This window comes from Bacillus rossius (assembly GCF_032445375.1).
Source record: "Bacillus rossius redtenbacheri isolate Brsri chromosome 4 unlocalized genomic scaffold, Brsri_v3 Brsri_v3_scf4_2, whole genome shotgun sequence".
Taxonomy (NCBI): domain Eukaryota; kingdom Metazoa; phylum Arthropoda; class Insecta; order Phasmatodea; family Bacillidae; genus Bacillus; species Bacillus rossius.
The window spans coordinates 26,687,690-26,706,614 of NW_026962011.1; the positions used below are offsets into that span (position 1 = coordinate 26,687,690).

Sequence of the window (18,925 nt, forward strand, 5' to 3'; positions counted from 1 at the left end):
TTTTAATTTTGTTCTTGAACTTACTTGACAAGCGATATTGAACTTCAACTTTATACTTTCGGTATAGTACTTTTCGATTTATTTTCTCCAAACGGGAATTAAAAGTAAAGAATAAATAACATTTTCCTCTATAATTATTGCAGCCGTATACTGAAAAGTTTAACTTTCCTTTATTTGCATGACGCGGAGCTCCTAACTACACAAAATTTTTGTTATTTATTTTGAACGTTGTATTTATGTTTCCTTACAAACTTAAATGAACCTCTTAACATTTAATTTCATCAAAAGTTATACAATATAAGTATCAAGTTAAAATATTTTTAAGTGTAGTTGTGGCTATTTTGTTGTTGAAAATGACACTCTTAAGTTTGAATGAAAGTGAGATATGATAAAATTATATTTGTAGTTAAAAACAGATAATTCATTTCAAATTCAATCTTTTGTTACATGCATATTTCCAAATAAATTTGACAATATATTAAATTCTATGCATTTGAATCTATTCGTATATTCTGCAGCATTAATTCCTATAAGCAAATACTTATTACGTACAATGTACTTTTAGTCCTGTCGTATAGTTATGCAAAAAATTGTATCAAAAGTATTGTTTCTTCTATGCGGTTATGGTTTAAAAAGAAAAAAAGTAATTTAATTTATTTTTAAATTCGGTTGTCAGTAAGAACACGTATTTAGTGTAATACGACATATATTATTCTGTTTATTAAAACATTACTATCGATAACTCCATTTTAGATTTATCTGTCTGTGTTATATTTCAAATTGATTCTTTTTCTTCGGCTTATGACAGCAGCAAATTTTGTTTTATCGCATATGTAATGTTTTTATGTTTTGCATATTATAATTAATGAGTTAGTATTGTTGGCGGGTGAGGCTTTTTCACAAATGGACGCGTTCTTGGCGGCTAGCAGGTAGGACGCGTGTATTACGCAGGCTGGATAGGGAAGTACGACTGCGGGCGAGCTCCATGATAGAAGCAACGGGAGTAGTATCACTCGGCTATTTGTATAGGTTGGGATAGCTGTGCGAATGGTAGAACAGACCACGGGACTATGGTGAGGAAAAAGGTCCCAAGCTCGACATCCCGACGATGAGACCGTTTACGAACTGTCGATGGATCATCAGGAAAGTTAACAACTTCTTCAGAAACTTGAGTCCCTCTTTCAAAATTCAGTTTAATACCTGGAGATGACTATATTCGGTGTTCTACCAAGCGAAGCATACTCTTAATTCATTACTAGTTGATGTTTAATATTTTGACGCAAAATAAAATTGTGAATCAGCTTACTTTGCTCATGCCAGGTTTTACAAGTTTTGTCAAAGTTAATTAAATGAATAAAAATTGTGTCCCTTTGTTACTGGCTACCCGCAAGAAATTATCATGGTGAATAATAATAATTTTAAGTCGACATGTAATATTTTGATTTTTATGGGATTGTGTTTTGGTAATGGTGTGTGTAACTGTCTTGTGTATTTTATTACATTCACTTCACGTAACGAATTGTCTGAACGTAATGTTATTGTTTGTTTGTTTTAATATTTCGTTTTATTGAACAAAGATACATAGTTTGCCACTTCGAGCGACTACAGAAATGACAATACAATTAGTTTACAGTGTTCCAAACATTTTAGTTTCCTCTACTGTACATGGGGGGAATATTTTTTATGTTATGTTTACTGAAACCATTTTACGCGCTAAGTGAGATGTTGCGATTGAGTAGAAGGGAAAATATGTCATAAAACCCTGCGTAATGTTATGAATTCCATTCATTCGTTTACTCTGTGATCCGGAGGGTCTAATGTTAAGACTGAATACATGTGCACTTCCTCTATGTAGAGTGGCTTCATTGAGATGAAAGCAAAGCTCACGTTGATGAAATACTTATTAATTAAAAAATTAAAATGTTGTTTTATGCTTCAATTTCTGTTAGTGTCGTACACAGATTAAAAATGTAATGCAGAGTTCCTCAGTTTTATGTTTATTGAAATTTGCTCATGTGTAGAGTAGTTATTAAAAGCATAAAAAACATATATGACGAATTGTTGTGTATTATTTCCATTAGGCGTGACCATGAAAATAGATAAGATTTTATCATTATGTGAAATCTACATTTTAAATGTTGGCGTTTAAATATTTATGAAAGCGTGTGATCTTAAAGCACTATTTATCTATTAAGGAAGTAGGTAGTTTCTTTGATTTTAGAAGGGTTTTTTAAACAAACAACTAAATTAATTCAAAAATTTGAACTACTGCAAGCAAAAAATACTTTATTCCATTTTTATTTTAAAATTAGCCATTGTATTCTACCTTGCTTACACTCTATTATCGAAAAATATATTTTTTTGACAGAGATGAATACCGTAAATTAATACACAAAACATACATGTTTTCGTATGATACAATAATAGCTAGTGACAGTGACGAAACCAAAATTATTTTGATAGTTTGTATAGAAAATCCCCAACAGTAGTGGTGGTATATTTAGGGATTTATTTGTAGATGGGTAAGTACTATTCCACAATAAAAAGGAGTTATCGTCAATTATCAAAGCAGCCATATTTCGTATCTTCTTTGACAGCCTAAATACAGCACCAAATGACGTACTTGGCTAAAAATTAATTCCAGCTGCATGCGTAGATTCCGGGAGGAGGGGAGAATCTCAGGGTGGCCCGAACCTCCCTGAAATAAAAAAGTCCGTCTGAGGGGGCCCGCTTGCATTTGCAAAATCTTCACGTTATCCCGTGGGCCTCATGGGAATCCTACAAATTTTCGCCCGTGATTCCAGCTATACATTTCACTGACACCTTGAGCACAACAGTCAGTGCACACTGAGTTCTTCCATACCACCCGCACTTGTCTTCGATAAAATCTGAACTCAGGTGGATTCAGCGTGACTGACTAAGCCTGCAGTCTGAATCCACCTGTAGGCCGCTGTTGCAACAGCTAAGAAATTAACACTGCTCGTAGTGAACAGTCTGTATGTAACTCGAAACGTGATTCCAGTTCATTCGTGTATACTTATTCATCATAATATGCAACGTTAAAGTCATTAAAAAAATATGCAAAAATAAAATAAAATGCTAAACGTGTAATAAGAGCCAGAAAATAATAATATGCAGTAATATTTAGTGTAACTAAATACGACGTGAACCCTAGAATACAAAGTTGACGATGTGTCGTTGGTGGGAACACTTGTTTGTTCCTGACATTTTTTTTCTTTACAGAATTTAAAAGTAAGTTTGACATGCACTTTTTATTCAGGAAGTAAGTTAAAAATTTATTTGTCGTTATTGCGATTTAAAAAGTTGATTTGTGTCTAAGATTAAAAATAATTAATATTATTTTCATCATTTTATTCCCAGTTTTATTACTCAATTATTAGTAGGACGTGATTTCTCGTCGCGGTGCGGAATACTTTTATGAATGAAAGCATAACTGTTCGTGCAAAACCATTCATCACACAAATGTCAGTTCGAAAGTATAATGTTGGAAATTTTTTTAATGATATAATTTTTGCATTTTTTCCCCCCTGAAAACACAAGCTAACACATCGATTGTTGGTGACAGCATTTTTTGTAATGTATGTAAATCTCTTAATTATGTAGAACGATAATTAAAATAAAAATACCTGTTTTAAACAGAATTGACGATTGTTTGCATTTCATGGATATGGACTGGATCGCAACACTAATTTAATGTTTCAAGTTAATAAACACTGTCAGGAAGCAAGCAAGGCAATATGAGAACATTATCTTTTGGTTGAATGTAGCGAAAGGGAAAAACAGTCATCTTTCTTGCCACGATCTTGTTCGCAGATAACGCAGGTATAAGTAGCAAATGGACTCCACACAATGACAACCCTCCCATTATTCCGCCCCCCCCCCCCCCCCCTCGCTGAAACGCCCTCTCCCCCCTCCACCACGGCGCAGGCGACAGTCTCAGGTATATCGCCCCGCCCAACCACTGGCCGTAGCACGTGGCCAGTGGCCCACCGCGCTAAACATTTTTACTAGGGAGGCCCCTTAAGTGAGATGCTGATACAAAAAAAAATTAGTTTTATAACACAACACATCTATGCAGATAGCTAATATGATCAGAGTGTTGTGACTATCTAACAACTATCGCCGATACCAAACTAATTGATAGGAACCGGAAACATTTGCGGGTTCAATAACCTCTAGGATGAACTTTATAGTTCTACGTACACTCGGTCAAATGTCACCCTCTCATTGGCTGCTGTCTTGTGGAGGTGTCCCAACGTAGCGACCTATGTGATTCGATACAGCTTCGGTTGAGTGTTTCTCACTCGCCCAGAGTCGTCCAGGTGAGTTGTGAGCCAATAGCAGAGGCAGCACTGAGGTATGACTATGAATTTCAGGCTGTCGTGAAATGAATCCGTGAATTTTTCCGGTCTCTACTAATTGATTTAGGTATGTCAGAATTAGTTCGAAGGCGCAGCACGCAGGTGAAGGTTGGAGTGGTGTATGGTGAGCCCACATGTGTGGTGCGTGCCGCAGTCCGTGGTCGGCAACATCGTGGCGTTCCGCGTGCACGCCCCGTGCAGCGGAGCCTTCCTGCTCGACATCTTCGCGAACGCTGTGACGCCCCAGGAGTACCTGACGGGAGAGCCCATGAAGTTCAAGAGCGTGTGCAAGTTCAAGATAGCGTGCGAGGAGCTGCAGACAGTGATGGTGCCGCTGCCCGACTGCGCGAGTGGCGAGTGGGGCCCCACTAAAGCCACGCGCCTCTTCGGCCTTGTGCCCATCACGCACCAGGTACGCGATATGAACACCCACGGATTTTGGCTCGTGCTCATCACGCACCAGGTTCATGCTATGTGCACGCACTTATTTTACCTCGTGGTGCTCATCACACACCATTTATACGCTCTGAGCTCACGCCTATTCTGCCTCGTGCTCATGAGGCCAGGAGTGGCTGCAGGAAGGCTTTACGTGAGGGGCTATCCTAGTAAATTCAACGCAGTTGTATGAAACATTATGTTGAATAAATCAGAAATTGGTCATTGAATACTTACAAATTTTAAGTCTCAAATATTGATTTAAACAACGAATAAAAAATGGCCACAAATACACATTTTAAAATACGACTTTATTTGAAATAATGAGACTGAAATATTAATGTACTAACATTGTAAAGAAAAATCTAGAATTATTTTAAGTTATTTAAATTTATTAATAATACTATTAATATTTATCGAAATTTATCTGTGTATATGCATAGCATAGTCCATTAAGCCTTTATTTAATAATTAATTATATCAGCTGTGTTTTTATCTTCCGGTATGGAGAATGGACTTTCTGTAGTGCTATAATAATTGGTCATGTCACTTAATTTTTAGTAACTTAAATATACAAGGCAACATTTCCTCTTCACACTTAAAAAATTGCTTCACTTGCAGTTTTTTGGACTTAAACTTCATCAGCTGCTTGAAGCTCACGAAAACACTTGGCCTCACACAAGCAGACTTCTCCTTCAAGCTTTGAAAACACCACACTCTCTCCAATATCCTGAATAAAAGAAAAAAAGAGAGGCAGTAGCTTTTAGTCGCTCTCTGAAATAAGCATATTTGCATCTCTTGACCTGGTACCAACAAACGAATGTCAAATGGTCTCAAACAGTCATCTGATAAACTGGGTTTTATATCCACGAGTGTAAAATCTAACATGGAATTAAATTTTACCTGTAGTAACATATACACTCAAGGCCTGCAAGCCCTTGCTCATCTAACTCCCTCGATTCCGAATCCCGTAAAGGGCTTACCCGAAAAGGAGATGGATGGATCTTTTAGATGTCCAATATTCTGTGAACCAAATAATGGTCATGGGTTCACATAACCGGGAAATAGATTCACCATTTCCATTCGCGGCATTGTTTTGAAAGCTGAACAGCTACTTCGAAAGGTTGAGGAGACCCATACCAACTTCGGTGCCACCGAACCAGAGTCATCCCGCCGTATACCCCCATATCACCTTCGGTGCTTGCCCCACAGGGGTTCTAGGTAGCACCGACACGGGCTCACACCTATGACATCCCTGGGACCCCTCGATCACCCAGTTGCTCGTGATCCAGCTGAGGATATTCACCTCTACTAGCTGTGCAGCCTAGTACCAGAGCATTAAGTGAACTTCCACTCGTTAACAGTGTGCTCCAAGCTTAGGAGCTACCACTGCCACCACGAGTTCATCTCCAATTCTGATCCAGGGCTGTTAAAGAAAACCTCAGCAGGGAACTTTCACAGTAAGAGATCAGTCCCGTGGCACCCTTCATATTCAGGTAGAGTTCTGTCCCGGGCGGGTGCCGAGACAAGACCTTCACGACAAGACCATGGAAGTCCTTGGTTGCAAATCTCAGATTGTCTCCCACTCGAAGGTTACAGCCTTGCCAAAGACCAGGTTGGCCCAGTCAAGGCGAATCAATGACAAGTTCAAAGACATCCTTGATTGCAAACTTTGGATTATACCCCACCAAAAGTTTACAGCATTGTCAGTGCCAAGTTTGGCCAGGTCAGGACGACCCTACCCCAAGCAACAGTCCTTCGCTATTCCATACACATCCTGGGTTCTTCACTGTGAGCCCGTTGCCTTGAGACACCACCTAGAGTTTGGGGGTCCAAACTCCCCCCCCTCACCCCCGATAGGTGTTTGAATCGTCCAAAGGCGTAGCCACCCATCCTTATCCTACTAACCTACCAGAGTACTCACTCCGACACACCGATGAAGTCAGGGGAGTGAGCACCCCCGGCATTGCCCATATCAGTTTTTAACACTAATGCCACAAAGAAGGTCATGGGTTGTTGTAAGCGGGAGTGGCTTTGTATCCACATCACACACCCGTTATGGAGTCCTGGCTACAGCTCCGACATGTCACAGGTCCGACATGTCACAGGTCAACAATAATTCCCCATGGGGATCCCGTCTCCTTAGCCAAACACCCTGTAGTAACAATCTGCATCATCAGTATTATAGTTCTCTTTATGGATATTCCTTGCAGTTGTTCGAGGTTTTCTTATTCCTAAGTCAATTTTTGAAGCCATTGATTTTGCATAAGAAAACAATACATGAAAAGTATGCTCACTGTTTTCTCTCCTAGCTTTGATAACAGATAAAGTATCCATAACAGCATTTGAAACTTCATGCATATAAATTGTTTGTGCTTGAAGAAGGGTACCTACTCATTGGAAGTGTGATCTTCAAAACATCCATGATAGTGAGAATTGCTATCAGAAATTCACTGGTTAGTTAGGATTTCAGTAAATTCTCTATTTTTGAAACTGATTTCAAGTCTTGCCATGATGATACAGCAGAGAGTGCCTTAGCGATACTAGGTAAATGCTTACGAAACTTGAGCACCAAAGTATCTCTTTCATCCCACCTAGTCTCACGTTAATTAGGAATATTTCAAGACGAAAATTTTCTTAAAACCTTCTGTCTTTTGGCAGGTAAGTTGTAGAAAGGAATGCATGTTTTCATTATGGAAAAAGTATGGCGAATTGATGGCACTTCGGATGATTGAGAAATAGAATTGTTTAGGCAGTGATTCTGACATAGACGTCTGCTGGCGATTTTTGTAACTCCCATTATAAAAATGCAACAGAACTTTCAGAAATCATTACCTGCAACTGTCTGTATAAAAAAACCTAACCCTAAGAATAAGTTGCTCAATGTGTGCTACATCTGTAGTCACATCAAATATAATTTCATAGAACTCGGCGTTTAAGATTCTACCTACAATAATTGATCGAACTGCATAACACAACATTCTATCGGCTAATTCTGTGTATTGTTCTTAATGTAATTTGCTCTACATGATGCACAAGAGAGATGGTTCTCCAATTCTTTGCCACCTGATGTTACTCTGAATCTTAGTAATTCCCTAAAATTACCATCATTGTTTGCTGGTGTACAATCATCCAGTAGGGCACCATCATATCTGTGTCCTCATAAGGGTATATTCTGGTGACCAAAAATAAATTATTTTTCCAATAATTGGTTCCTATCTAGTTCGGTTTTCATTCACTTGTTGAAGACGTTGGGAATTAATTTGGTTAATGACTTCAATCCCAGTATTATGACTCTGATGTCAATAGTGACCCCAGATATTTTAAACAAGTAACAAACTTTGCTGGTCGTCTTAAGTATCTTATAGCAAGTGCCCTTGTTACACTTAGTTCGCCCTTAAGCAAAATTGTTTCCATTTTCTTAGCAGCTATTAGCAACTGACATAATTCAGTCCCTTTACTGACCAAGGCAAGAGCTTATTCTGTAATATACTCCATTTATTTCCTAGATGTTGCAGGAATAAATAATGCTCTATCATCAGCATAACCATTTACTACATTTAAAGGTTCATCCAGTGAAGAAAGTTTTAATGGGCTGATAAATATTCCTGGGACATTCTAGCTCTTTTAATCACCATAAAAATCTGAGGCCACCAAAAATATTCGAAGATTCTGGAAATTTTAGTTCTCACAGCCAGAACATGCTGATCTCCAATCTGATTTACCTTTGCAATCACATCAATAATTGCACATACTGTCTTAAGTCCTCTCCTAAACCGATACTGTCTATACAAGAATTCATGTTCACATTCCCAAAAAAAACTGCAACTTTTCTTAGATATTGTCCAAAACAGGCAGCACGGTCAGATGTCTGTAGTATTTCACCATGCCATGATCTTTTCCGTTTCCCTTGAATGGTACTTTCAATACTCCAGTTTTCCAGTCCAAAGGGAACTCGCCATCAGTGAGTACATCTAAGTGTATATATACTTTACAAATTATCTCTTTTGTTATTCGGTCATGTCCTGATGCCTTCTTTGTCTTCAAGCTGAGAACTTTTTGTTTTAGTTCTTCCTTTTGTCAAGGGAGGAGTATTTGCATTATCAGAGGGTATTTCTTGTGCAATTGCCTTGTGTGTCTGTTCTAAATAGTCATTATGGAGTAATCCCTAAAGCACAGAGTCCATGTTTCCCTTACCTAATGTATGTTTTCTGCCTTCTATAATAATACATGGTAGTTCCAAGAGTGAACGTTGTTGGCCCCACACATAGTCTGCACACTAAGCACAAAGATTCCTTAATTTTTCTTCCTCACTGTTTACAGGTGTTTTTTTTTTTTCTTAATTTTTCTCACTTTTTTCTTAATGTTGACACTTCTATTCTGTTCCATTGACACTTTGAATAAGCAATAGTCTCCCATCTATGTCTTTGCAGACATACTTTTTACGCGGCTCGGCACTCTGTGTAAGTGGTGTGAATGTCATTCATAATAATCCTGTGATCGCTAGTCATATCATCAGCGATATTTGTAATTTTGCAGCTTTGCATTTGTGCGTGTGATATCCTAATAAGACTCACTGCCCCTGACTGGAGAAACAAAAAGTAGCCATGGTACCTAATTGCTTCATTTCTCTTAGATAATTTTTGGTAATGTAATTGTTTATAAATACACTCTTCGACATCAAGCAGTGACTTTGCATTCACATTAACACCAATAATTAATCTTACATTTATTACTACTGCCCGAATACTTTCCCTATCCTCAATGTGAATCTCCGTACAGTGAACTTTTGAACATTTCCTTTTTGACGTGATAACGTCTAATAAATCGATGAACGCCGGCTGCACGCACGAAAAAGTGTCCCGTTACACTCGTACGTTTACGCCGCATCTATCTCTCTTCCACTCGATTGGAACAACCATCGATTTGACTTTTTCGAGGCACATTAAACTTGAAACACTCCCATTCGGTTCCTACTTTTCCTATCATCGTCCTATCATTAACAGAATAACACAGATTGGAAGAAGTTAAATAGCAAACATGTATAAAATTTATAGTTAAAATAATCTCTTCGTTAAAGTAATAAACATATTTGAATTAATGAGTGCAAATAAAAGTAAATTTATCAATTAAAATGTAGATTTCATTTCACTTCTTCTTTGTATCCTTACAAAATAGAGATAATTTAATAAATTGATTCACTTTTATTCATAAAAGTATGCGATCATTTCATCAATGTTTTGTTATGACGTTGTCACGTTAAACTATCGTCCGTAAACCGACTATACAGACAACCAATTTTTTTTTTTTAGTTTTTTTTTTGCTTCCGTTAGGACAAAAAGAGGGTGTGTGCCGAAGTGATGTTTGCTCGGAGCCAGAAAGGTGAGCTGGCGGGCGCCTCGCAGCGAATGGGGGCTCGTGTGCAGGACGCGCTGGTGTTCGCCGGCCGAGAGCTGGAGCTGCAGTTCCGCATGTCGCGGCCGCTCACCGACTTCATGGCCACGCTCCACAAGAACGGCGTCGAGGAGAAGCGGCTGTCCAAGTTCGTGACGCACTCGCTGGACGACGACGTAGTCACCTTCCTCATCAGCTTCCCCGAGGAGGGCCAGTACGGCCTGGACGTGTACACGCGGGAGACGGGCGGTCCGCACGCCGAGAAGCACCTGCTCACGCACTGCTGCAAGTACCTCATCAACTCCTCCAAGAGGAACTGAGCCCAGGGCACGGCGGCCTGTTCGCGTCCCTGCCAGTTCTTCTCGGCCCGGCTGGGTGCTGGCTGGATCGGCGTGGTTCGTGTTTCAGTCAACTCACGATCGTTAGCAAAAAAAAAAAAAAAAAAAAAAGCAAGAAAAGCTGATAGAGAGGTAAACAAAACGACCGCCGTATCGGTACGTGAAATAACAGAATTAAACCATTTCACGTGAGATGCGCACTTCTCTAATCTCTGGCCTTGTACCTACAGTTCTAGACCTGATCCCATAAAGCGAGCTGGGCGTGTTGGGTGGTCGCCATGACAATAGTGGCACCCGGGTGGCTGGAAACAGCATCGGGTTCACGTATATACCGGAGCTGTTCTCTCACAGACTACCTGCTGCCTGAACCAGTCGCGCAGTCTATAACTTCAGCAATCAGTGCTTCATCAGCTGGACCCTTAAGTTGCCACTTACGGTGTGTTACATTAATGGAACCACGCGTTATTTAACAATATGAAAACAAAACTAAAGTTGCTCTGGTAATTTAACATGAATTAACAGAAAACTTTATGAGCATGACCAGCTTTCACGAAACAAACAAAAATCACTCACATAAAAATATGCTAATGGAGTTTATAAAAGTAAATAATTAATAACACAATTGTTAGAGCTGGTTTTATAAACTGACAAAAATTATTGGTGTTAAATGCCTTGAAAATTAATTTTATACTCAATTAATTTTTCATTGATATATGTACTACCTACATAATTCAAAACTGTAACTTACCAAAAAAAACCTTAGGAAATTTTTTTAGTCATGTACATACATCTTAAAGCAATACATTTGTTGCCTATGGCCTATATTGATTTTTTTTAACTCAAGAAAAACTGTATGTTTGTAAATTATTATTGTGACTTGTAAATGTTCAGTGCCTTACCTGAAAGTTTTACAGTGTTTGTTATACTGGTCCAGGACATTTTGACCAGCTTTGACTTTTGCAATTGATGGGTAACAATTAGTACATACCTAATGTAACATCACACCCAGCTAATACAATTCGATGTGACACATTTACAATTTAACCACTATTTGGACTGCAAACAATTTTTTTTTTAATTTCCTGGGATTTGATCCCTCAACAATTTGGATAGCATTCTTATATCATAAATGAGCTAACCTTCATTATTTTTCCCATAGTATAAATGTAGAATGCTGGACCAGTCAAAAATAATGCAAAATGAAAGAATACTACGGTTTTACATGACACAATTATTTATGAATGGAAGCAGGAAAACACTAAATTCATTCAATAATACAAACTAAAAAAAATGTAGATATACACTTGCATACAGTTCTGCCAAATATGAGAACAAGGCAAGTAATTTTTTTTTATTTATAAAGAATCCTCATAAATATCCTTAATATTTACATCACAAACTTGTATTTGCATTATTACAAGAAAATTTAATTCCTCATAATTAATAATATTTATTTTTATTAAATATTTTATTTTAGATTCACTAAACTCTTAGATAAATTTCACTGGCTAGATATAGTTTTTTGAGAATACACAGCTATATTCCTATGGAAGTCCTTGCTTGTAGTCAAATCTGAAAAATATCTGCAGCCTCTTAGCTTATTGTTATTCCCATCACACTGTTGGGTTCGAAAGGAGAATGAATGCAAAGTGGAGCACATGTAAAATAATTAGCACGAAAAAACGAAATAAATATATCATTGCTAGAGACAATTTTATTTTACAGTGCACAATTGTGATAGTATATTAATTAAAACTCTTAATTATTTTTACACCACTAATGGACTCATTTCATTAGAGCACCATATATTTTAGACCAGTGAAAATGCACAGTTACTGATTATTATTACTGATTATAGCTCAACAAACATTCCAGTATGCCTACAAATTTCAAGAGCTATTAATTTTGCCGAGTTAATTCAAATAATTATGTATATAACATTTTTAAAAATAACTTTTGAATTATTTACACATAAAACATTATTTTTAACGGTTTTCCTTATCAAACCACAATTTTTAATTTTACAGTTCTAACCGATACATATGTAAATAGTTTGTTAAATAGTGTAATTTGTACCTTAACCTTATTAGGCACTAAGTTATGTACTATAGACAATTAATCAGAGTGTAATAACTTTGTTATAGATTTCAAAAAATGATATAATATATCATATCGATATAAAGTTTGTGATTACTTCTGTGCCTAAGTGTATGAGTAAATTTTATATCAACATATTTGTGTCCTTGTAGGTCAACTTACTGATCAGCTGTACAAACTTTCATTTCCTGGACTGTTATTTTCTTGTGTTCACATGCTGTTTTATACTGTTGTACATTGTTAAAGAAATGTTTTCTTTCTGTTGTAACTTGTTGCTTTTAATAAACTATTTTTTAAATAAACATATAATGTTTGTTTCATGTGCAACTAATCAAAAACTACGTACCAAATTCTTACTCTTAAAAAAAACAATAAAATAAAATTTCAACTGTCATAATATTGTCACAATACTTCCGAAATAAAACTAAAAACATTTTTGAATCTGTTATATAAAATTCTAAAATGATATATTCAAAAAAATTTCAAATATTTCTTTGTTTTGTTTAGGTACTCATGACGAATAAATATTCTCACATTATTACTATTACAGGGGTGCCCACAAAAGGGGGGGGGGGGGTTAACGACGCAGACTGCGTCATTAAAATTTCAGGAGGGTGGTTAAAAGACGAGAAAAATGTATATATTATTTACATAATTATAGCTTCTAATGTGAAAATACGTTTCTGGTGCTTTGATAATTGAAAGGGATCTTGTAAATCAACAGGGCCGGTGCGTCCATATAGGCGAACTAGGCAACCGCCTAGGCTGGGGGCGGCACAGCACGACACATAACAGCTGATATAATATGTTTAACGATTATTGAAACTAGAGGAAAATGGATTTTTGTAACAGTTTGGAATGTTTATATTGATATAAGTAATTATTTAAAGTCAACGGTGACCTGTTTATGATTTGTTATAAGTAAAAAAGTAAAAAAAAAAAACACAAGCCTGCTTTAATTGTTGGCAAAATCTTAGGCTTACATGATGTATTTTGAGGCAAGGAAATTTTTTTTGTGGTGTCCGGGGGGGGGGGGGGGGGGGCCTTAAGGTTTTTCACCTAGGGCACCAATTTACCTTGCCCCGGCCCTGTAAATCAAATTGGCAACCCCGCACTTTCCTCAACAAAAGCAGTTTGGCATCTGTCGGTTCAGGATGGAAATATTACCTGATATGACCAAAATTATTATTAGAAAATCAGTTTAAATTAATGCAAAATGTGATAAAATATAATTTTAAAAAAGTATAATATTATAAAATAATTGAGTAAATCATTGAGAAAATGGCATAAAAAATTTCGATTTCGAGGGGGGGGGGGGGCATCATTAGGTTAGGGGGGGGGGGGGGCACCTCTGACTATTATAATTGTGAAAGATCAAGAACTAAAGTAATGTTTTACGCAAAATGACTTATAATGATGACTTATTTCCAAGACTACTAGTTTAAGATGCTCACACATTCAACTTCTGTCTGGGTTGAAAACATATCTAATTGCATAAACATAAAACATGTGTATCTTAATATTAATTTGGAGTTGAACAGTAAACTCATATATGCTCTTCAATCTCTCTTATAGTTCATGAGCATACACCGGTTACTTTTCTGGAGGTTCTGTCCTGACCATTATCTTCAAGGTTTTCACCCATGTTTTGTGATTGCTTACTGGAAAGCCAACAATACCTGGGGCACTCTGGCATCCCAATAAGAATGGTTACTTTTCAAATTGCTTTAGAGACCCGTTTATTGTTTCGACCATGCCGTATGATTATATGTGTAGAGCTGCCGACCGCATCTTCCGTATCTTGAGGTTTATCATCACTCTTTGAAAGCTTCCATGATTCTGATTGAAGTTGTGTTTCACAAGTACATCAAGCAAAGGTCTGGTTTTTTAGGTTTGGTATTGGAGGACATCTGATAATTCTAAGCAATTATATAACAAGGACAACAGTACTTATAATCCCCTGTCTGTAAGTGATAGGGTATATTGAAAATTCTCTTAATCGGTACCTACCTTGACATTGTAACTCTAGTACATCCCTTTCTTTAAATACTTGTATTTTTTCAGTGCACGGAAGTGATATAGTCGATATAATTGATCAAGTTTTTACATAAAATTTAGCTACAATAATCACTTTCGAAACTTGCTAAGGGTTTTGCTGATGTCAAAATTAAACCAACTGGGATATTTTTCTTCATGAATTAGCTGTAGGTAGTTCTATATAAGATCAGGTCTCTCGCTTTTTTGACTAAATGACATATCATTCATTTAGGCAATGGTACCTTCACCACTGCCAACATCTAGCATCTATCCAAGGATAATAAAATAGGCCATCTCCCGCTATAGCCGAGCGGTAACCGCTCTGGACGTGGGGGTGAAGATACTTGTGCTGCAAGGTGACTAGACTGATCTTTATAACATGGAGTATCACCTAACGATCTTATCATGACACACCCCCCTCGACGACCCGTATCAATACACAGGATGTTCGGAAATTGCTAGGCAAGAATTTAATAGTTGGTATGTAACGCCAAAACAAGCATTGTGTCAAATGCACTAGCAACCAGTCATCTTAATAGTTGGCTGTGGTACGTTAACACGCTGGGCTTGGACAGTTAGCGCAGTGTTGACTATCAACCAGTACGATGCCCAATAACACGGCAGACTTTACATTTGCAGTCATGGCCGTATGTTAATAATGTACGGAAGGTGAAAAAAAAAATGTCAACAGAAGCATTGCGCATTTACCTCGGGCGCTTTCACAACAGACGTGCACCGAATAGGAATACCTTCGTACGGCTTAACCAACGACTGCCTGAAACTGGAAGAATTGGTGATGTTAACTGAACTGCGTGCGGATTGTCGCCTGCTTCCCACGTAGCGTCTGGACGTTTGCGCTGCGATCGCTCCTTCAGCCAGTGTAGTCGTCCCCTGAGGCCCGCCAAATTCAAATTGGCACACATCTGATGCGCCTGTTCCTTTTCAGGGATTGGTTCCTGGACATACGTTCGTTTACAAAAATTCTTCGTTTTGGCATGCTCCGTCAACCTATTTATGCCCCACTATTGGCGAACATGCTATATATTATCACGTGGTGTTGGATCTTGTAATATATTTATTTATGCATTTGATACCATCAGAGTGCTTCGGTATAATCCAAAATTCTAGCACCATTGGTGACAGTTGTAGACCTATTTATAAATGAATAGTCAGCATTATATAGCCTCTCCTCCATAATTAAAAAATTACAAAGCCTTAAGAAAATTATCGGGCTTCAACAGCCGTGACTTTAAACGAAGAAAAACCTACAAGGTTTTACTTGAATACTTCTCACCTGATCAAGTAATCCATTCCTATAAACTTCCATTAATCCAGGGTTTAGCATATGCATCCCAAGTATTACAGTACTGAGTTAATGAGAGATGTTTTACAGACAACCATTATTTTTGTACCTTGTCTGTAAAATTTAAATTTTAACATTAAAAACATAACATAAATAAACATATAAACAAAAAATATGTTTATTTGTCAATCACTTTACATACAAATAATAGAAAAACAAATTATAGTGAAAAATATAAGACGTTATCATCTGTAAAACCAATATACAATATTACTAGTAACTTGCATACGTGCAAAAATGTTCAAAATGTAGAATTTGAAGTCTTCATTTGCACCATTTTGTCATATACTCATATGCAGAACTTTTGTACCTATTTAGACTAATCTGACATAATTTCACTGTCAAAAGCACCGGTATTCAATGAAAACATAATTTTTTTTTGTCTCATCTCACAAAGTTGGGCATAGAAGTGTTACTTATTTAAGTGCAACAGTTTATAGATATTGACAGGAACAAATTGCGACTGTCATTTATCGTATTCAGAAACAATTAAGTTCTAGAAGTAGTGTAAATCTGTCATAAAGAGAGAAAGCCACACAGTGGTAACTGGAAACCGATATAATTATACTTTACATTAGAACTATTTGTAGTTGGTTATAGGTGTTCTGCATTCGAAGCACTTTTAGCTGCACTGCTATTACATTAGCATAATTACATGGTGCGTAGATTAAATTTGTGGGTTACATACACTGTTACCTTTTCTTTACACGAAACCCTATTGTGCAATAGTAATTATTGAATATTTTGACATTTTCCCTCAAATTACATTTATCTTTAGTCAGTTTTTATTTAATTGAAAATGCTTTAATCTAAATATCTGTCCGCAGTGTGGTTCTTAAACAGTCCATATTTCTCCAATTCATTCCAGTAGTCTTTTTGTTTCCTTTATTTTTGTAACTCTCATTCCATATTAAACACTTAGAAATTCACATTAAAAAAAGTTATTTAACCATATCAGTCTTGGTTTTGGGCCAGTGTCATTCAAATAATTTTAGCCTACTTGCAAAACTTGAATGTTTTACCACGTTTCCTTCTGGCCAATGCATACAATATCTCTGCTCCACAAAATAGCATTATCTGAGAAACTGTGCTGTTGATTTGCACTTATAATACCTTAACATTCCCAGTAAACAAAAAAAAAAAGTAAAGAAAAGGAATGCGTTGTGTCTCGCTTAGCGTATTTGAGCTGTCACAGAGACTGGATGCGCGAGGCACAGTGCAAGCACGGAGCTACTGAGGTCCAGGCTGACCGCCGTGTCGCCAGGCAGAGGCTGGGCCCCTGGCGAGAGGTACTGGCCTCAGGGCTGGATGCGCAGGGTTGCCAGGTCACAGCTTCTTGACCTTGACTGCGAGGATGGTGGTGGCGAGGAACAGCATGGTCCAGGCGGTGCCCGACACGAAGCCCAGGTACACGTCTGGCTCTCCCAGGCCCCAGCCTCGAGACATGAGGCAGCGCAGAGCCTGGATGGGCAGTGTCAGCGGCATGCACTTGCTCACGTACATCAGCAGCATGTGCATACCTTCCAGGGGCCAGATGGTACCTGTGGACATGTGGACATGTGGACATATGGACATTACCCACCTCAATGAGCATACTGCTGTAACACGTGATATGATATGCATCCAGGTTGAATGAAAATTATATCTTTTTTTTTTCCTTGGCACTACATGTGATTCCATTAATAGAAGAATCACGTCATCTCCCTGCGATACAGGCTTACCACATATGACAAGAAAGCATTCGGTCTGACCAGACCAATGCGCTTTCGTGTCATATCGTATTAATTAATAGGCACAGATTTTTTGTGAAAATAAACTCTTGTCACTCTTTTCGATTTTTAAAGTTCTATGTTTAAGTAGTGAGACAGATAATGGCCCTTGGTGAACATTGTACGGTATTAACTTATGACTAGAAATAGTTGTGGCGCTCTCCTCCTGGGCTCCTAGGTTCAAGGCAAAAGTACTCAGTTGAAAAGAGACAGATGAGTTACCTTACTTATCTATTAAATAATATATTTAAATAATATCAATATTTTCTTGTTCTTGAGACTATAATCCAACAAACCAACGCCAGATGTTTATTGAAATAATTCTTGAGTTTTAAGACGAAATTTATTTCATAGGTTAAATTTACATCGCCTCTTTTTTTAAATTATTTAAATAATAGTATATATAAAAATAATAATAATAGGTTCGAGGCAGAGGCAGAGGATAGTCGAGCAATGTCTTATAACTTCAATTTGATTCAACGCAACTTGCAACATTGCTTGGTTTATTCGACACAGAAAGACTTCTAACGACGACAATATACGAAAATCAACGTGTTTGTAAAAAACATTGCGCAGTGTGTGCGCAGGGCTGTACTAATATTCCAATATGGTGAGAAGTGATGATACTTGCCTCCCAACAATATGGATGGATAGAAGCTACCCATAGCCACTTGGAATGCTGTGCTCTCCGTCTGACAGAACGCCGCAATGGTGAAACCTTCAAACAAGCACACACAAATTTTACAGTGTCGTTTATATAAAATGCACATTTTCACGCCTCCAACACTTCAGTTAGCATTGACAGCCATGCAAATTGACTAACTAAAATAGTAAAACCACTAGCAGAATGCATCCAAATTTAAAATTTACTAACGCCATAAGCTAGAAATATAACTAGGTGAAATTTACTTACGCATGAAATATATTAGTACTTGAAAACATGAGTTGAAAATGTGGTTATCGCTTTGGTACAAACGGTGAGAAGCTGCAGTATTATGCCATCTTGCCCCTTAGCATTAGAAGGATAAGTTTTCGAAAATGATTTTGTGGTGGATACAGTTATTTTTTCCAGCTTACACTGTGCATATGGTAACTTAAATTCCAAAAATT

At 37.4% G+C, this 18,925-nt stretch overlaps 2 protein-coding genes across 2 annotated transcripts in view; one reads left to right on the forward strand and one right to left on the reverse strand.

Moving 5' to 3' along the window:
• Positions 1 to 12,922, forward strand: part of LOC134542431 (hillarin) — a 174,144-nt gene extending 161,222 nt beyond the window's left edge. Inside the window, exons 10-11 of the mRNA XM_063386659.1 lie at positions 4,537 to 4,794; positions 10,244 to 12,922. Coding sequence (XP_063242729.1) covers positions 4,537 to 4,794; positions 10,244 to 10,531 — 546 coding nt within the window. The 3' untranslated portion in view covers positions 10,532 to 12,922. The remainder of the gene's footprint in view (positions 1 to 4,536; positions 4,795 to 10,243) is intronic.
• A 3,218-nt stretch (positions 12,923 to 16,140) lies between these two features.
• LOC134541768 (ABC transporter G family member 20-like) overlaps positions 16,141 to 18,925 on the reverse strand; it is a 122,746-nt gene continuing 119,961 nt past the window's right edge. Inside the window, exons 16-17 of the mRNA XM_063385431.1 lie at positions 18,447 to 18,533; positions 16,141 to 17,587 (exon numbers count right to left, since the gene is read on the reverse strand). Coding sequence (XP_063241501.1) covers positions 17,373 to 17,587; positions 18,447 to 18,533 — 302 coding nt within the window. The 3' untranslated portion in view covers positions 16,141 to 17,372. The remainder of the gene's footprint in view (positions 17,588 to 18,446; positions 18,534 to 18,925) is intronic.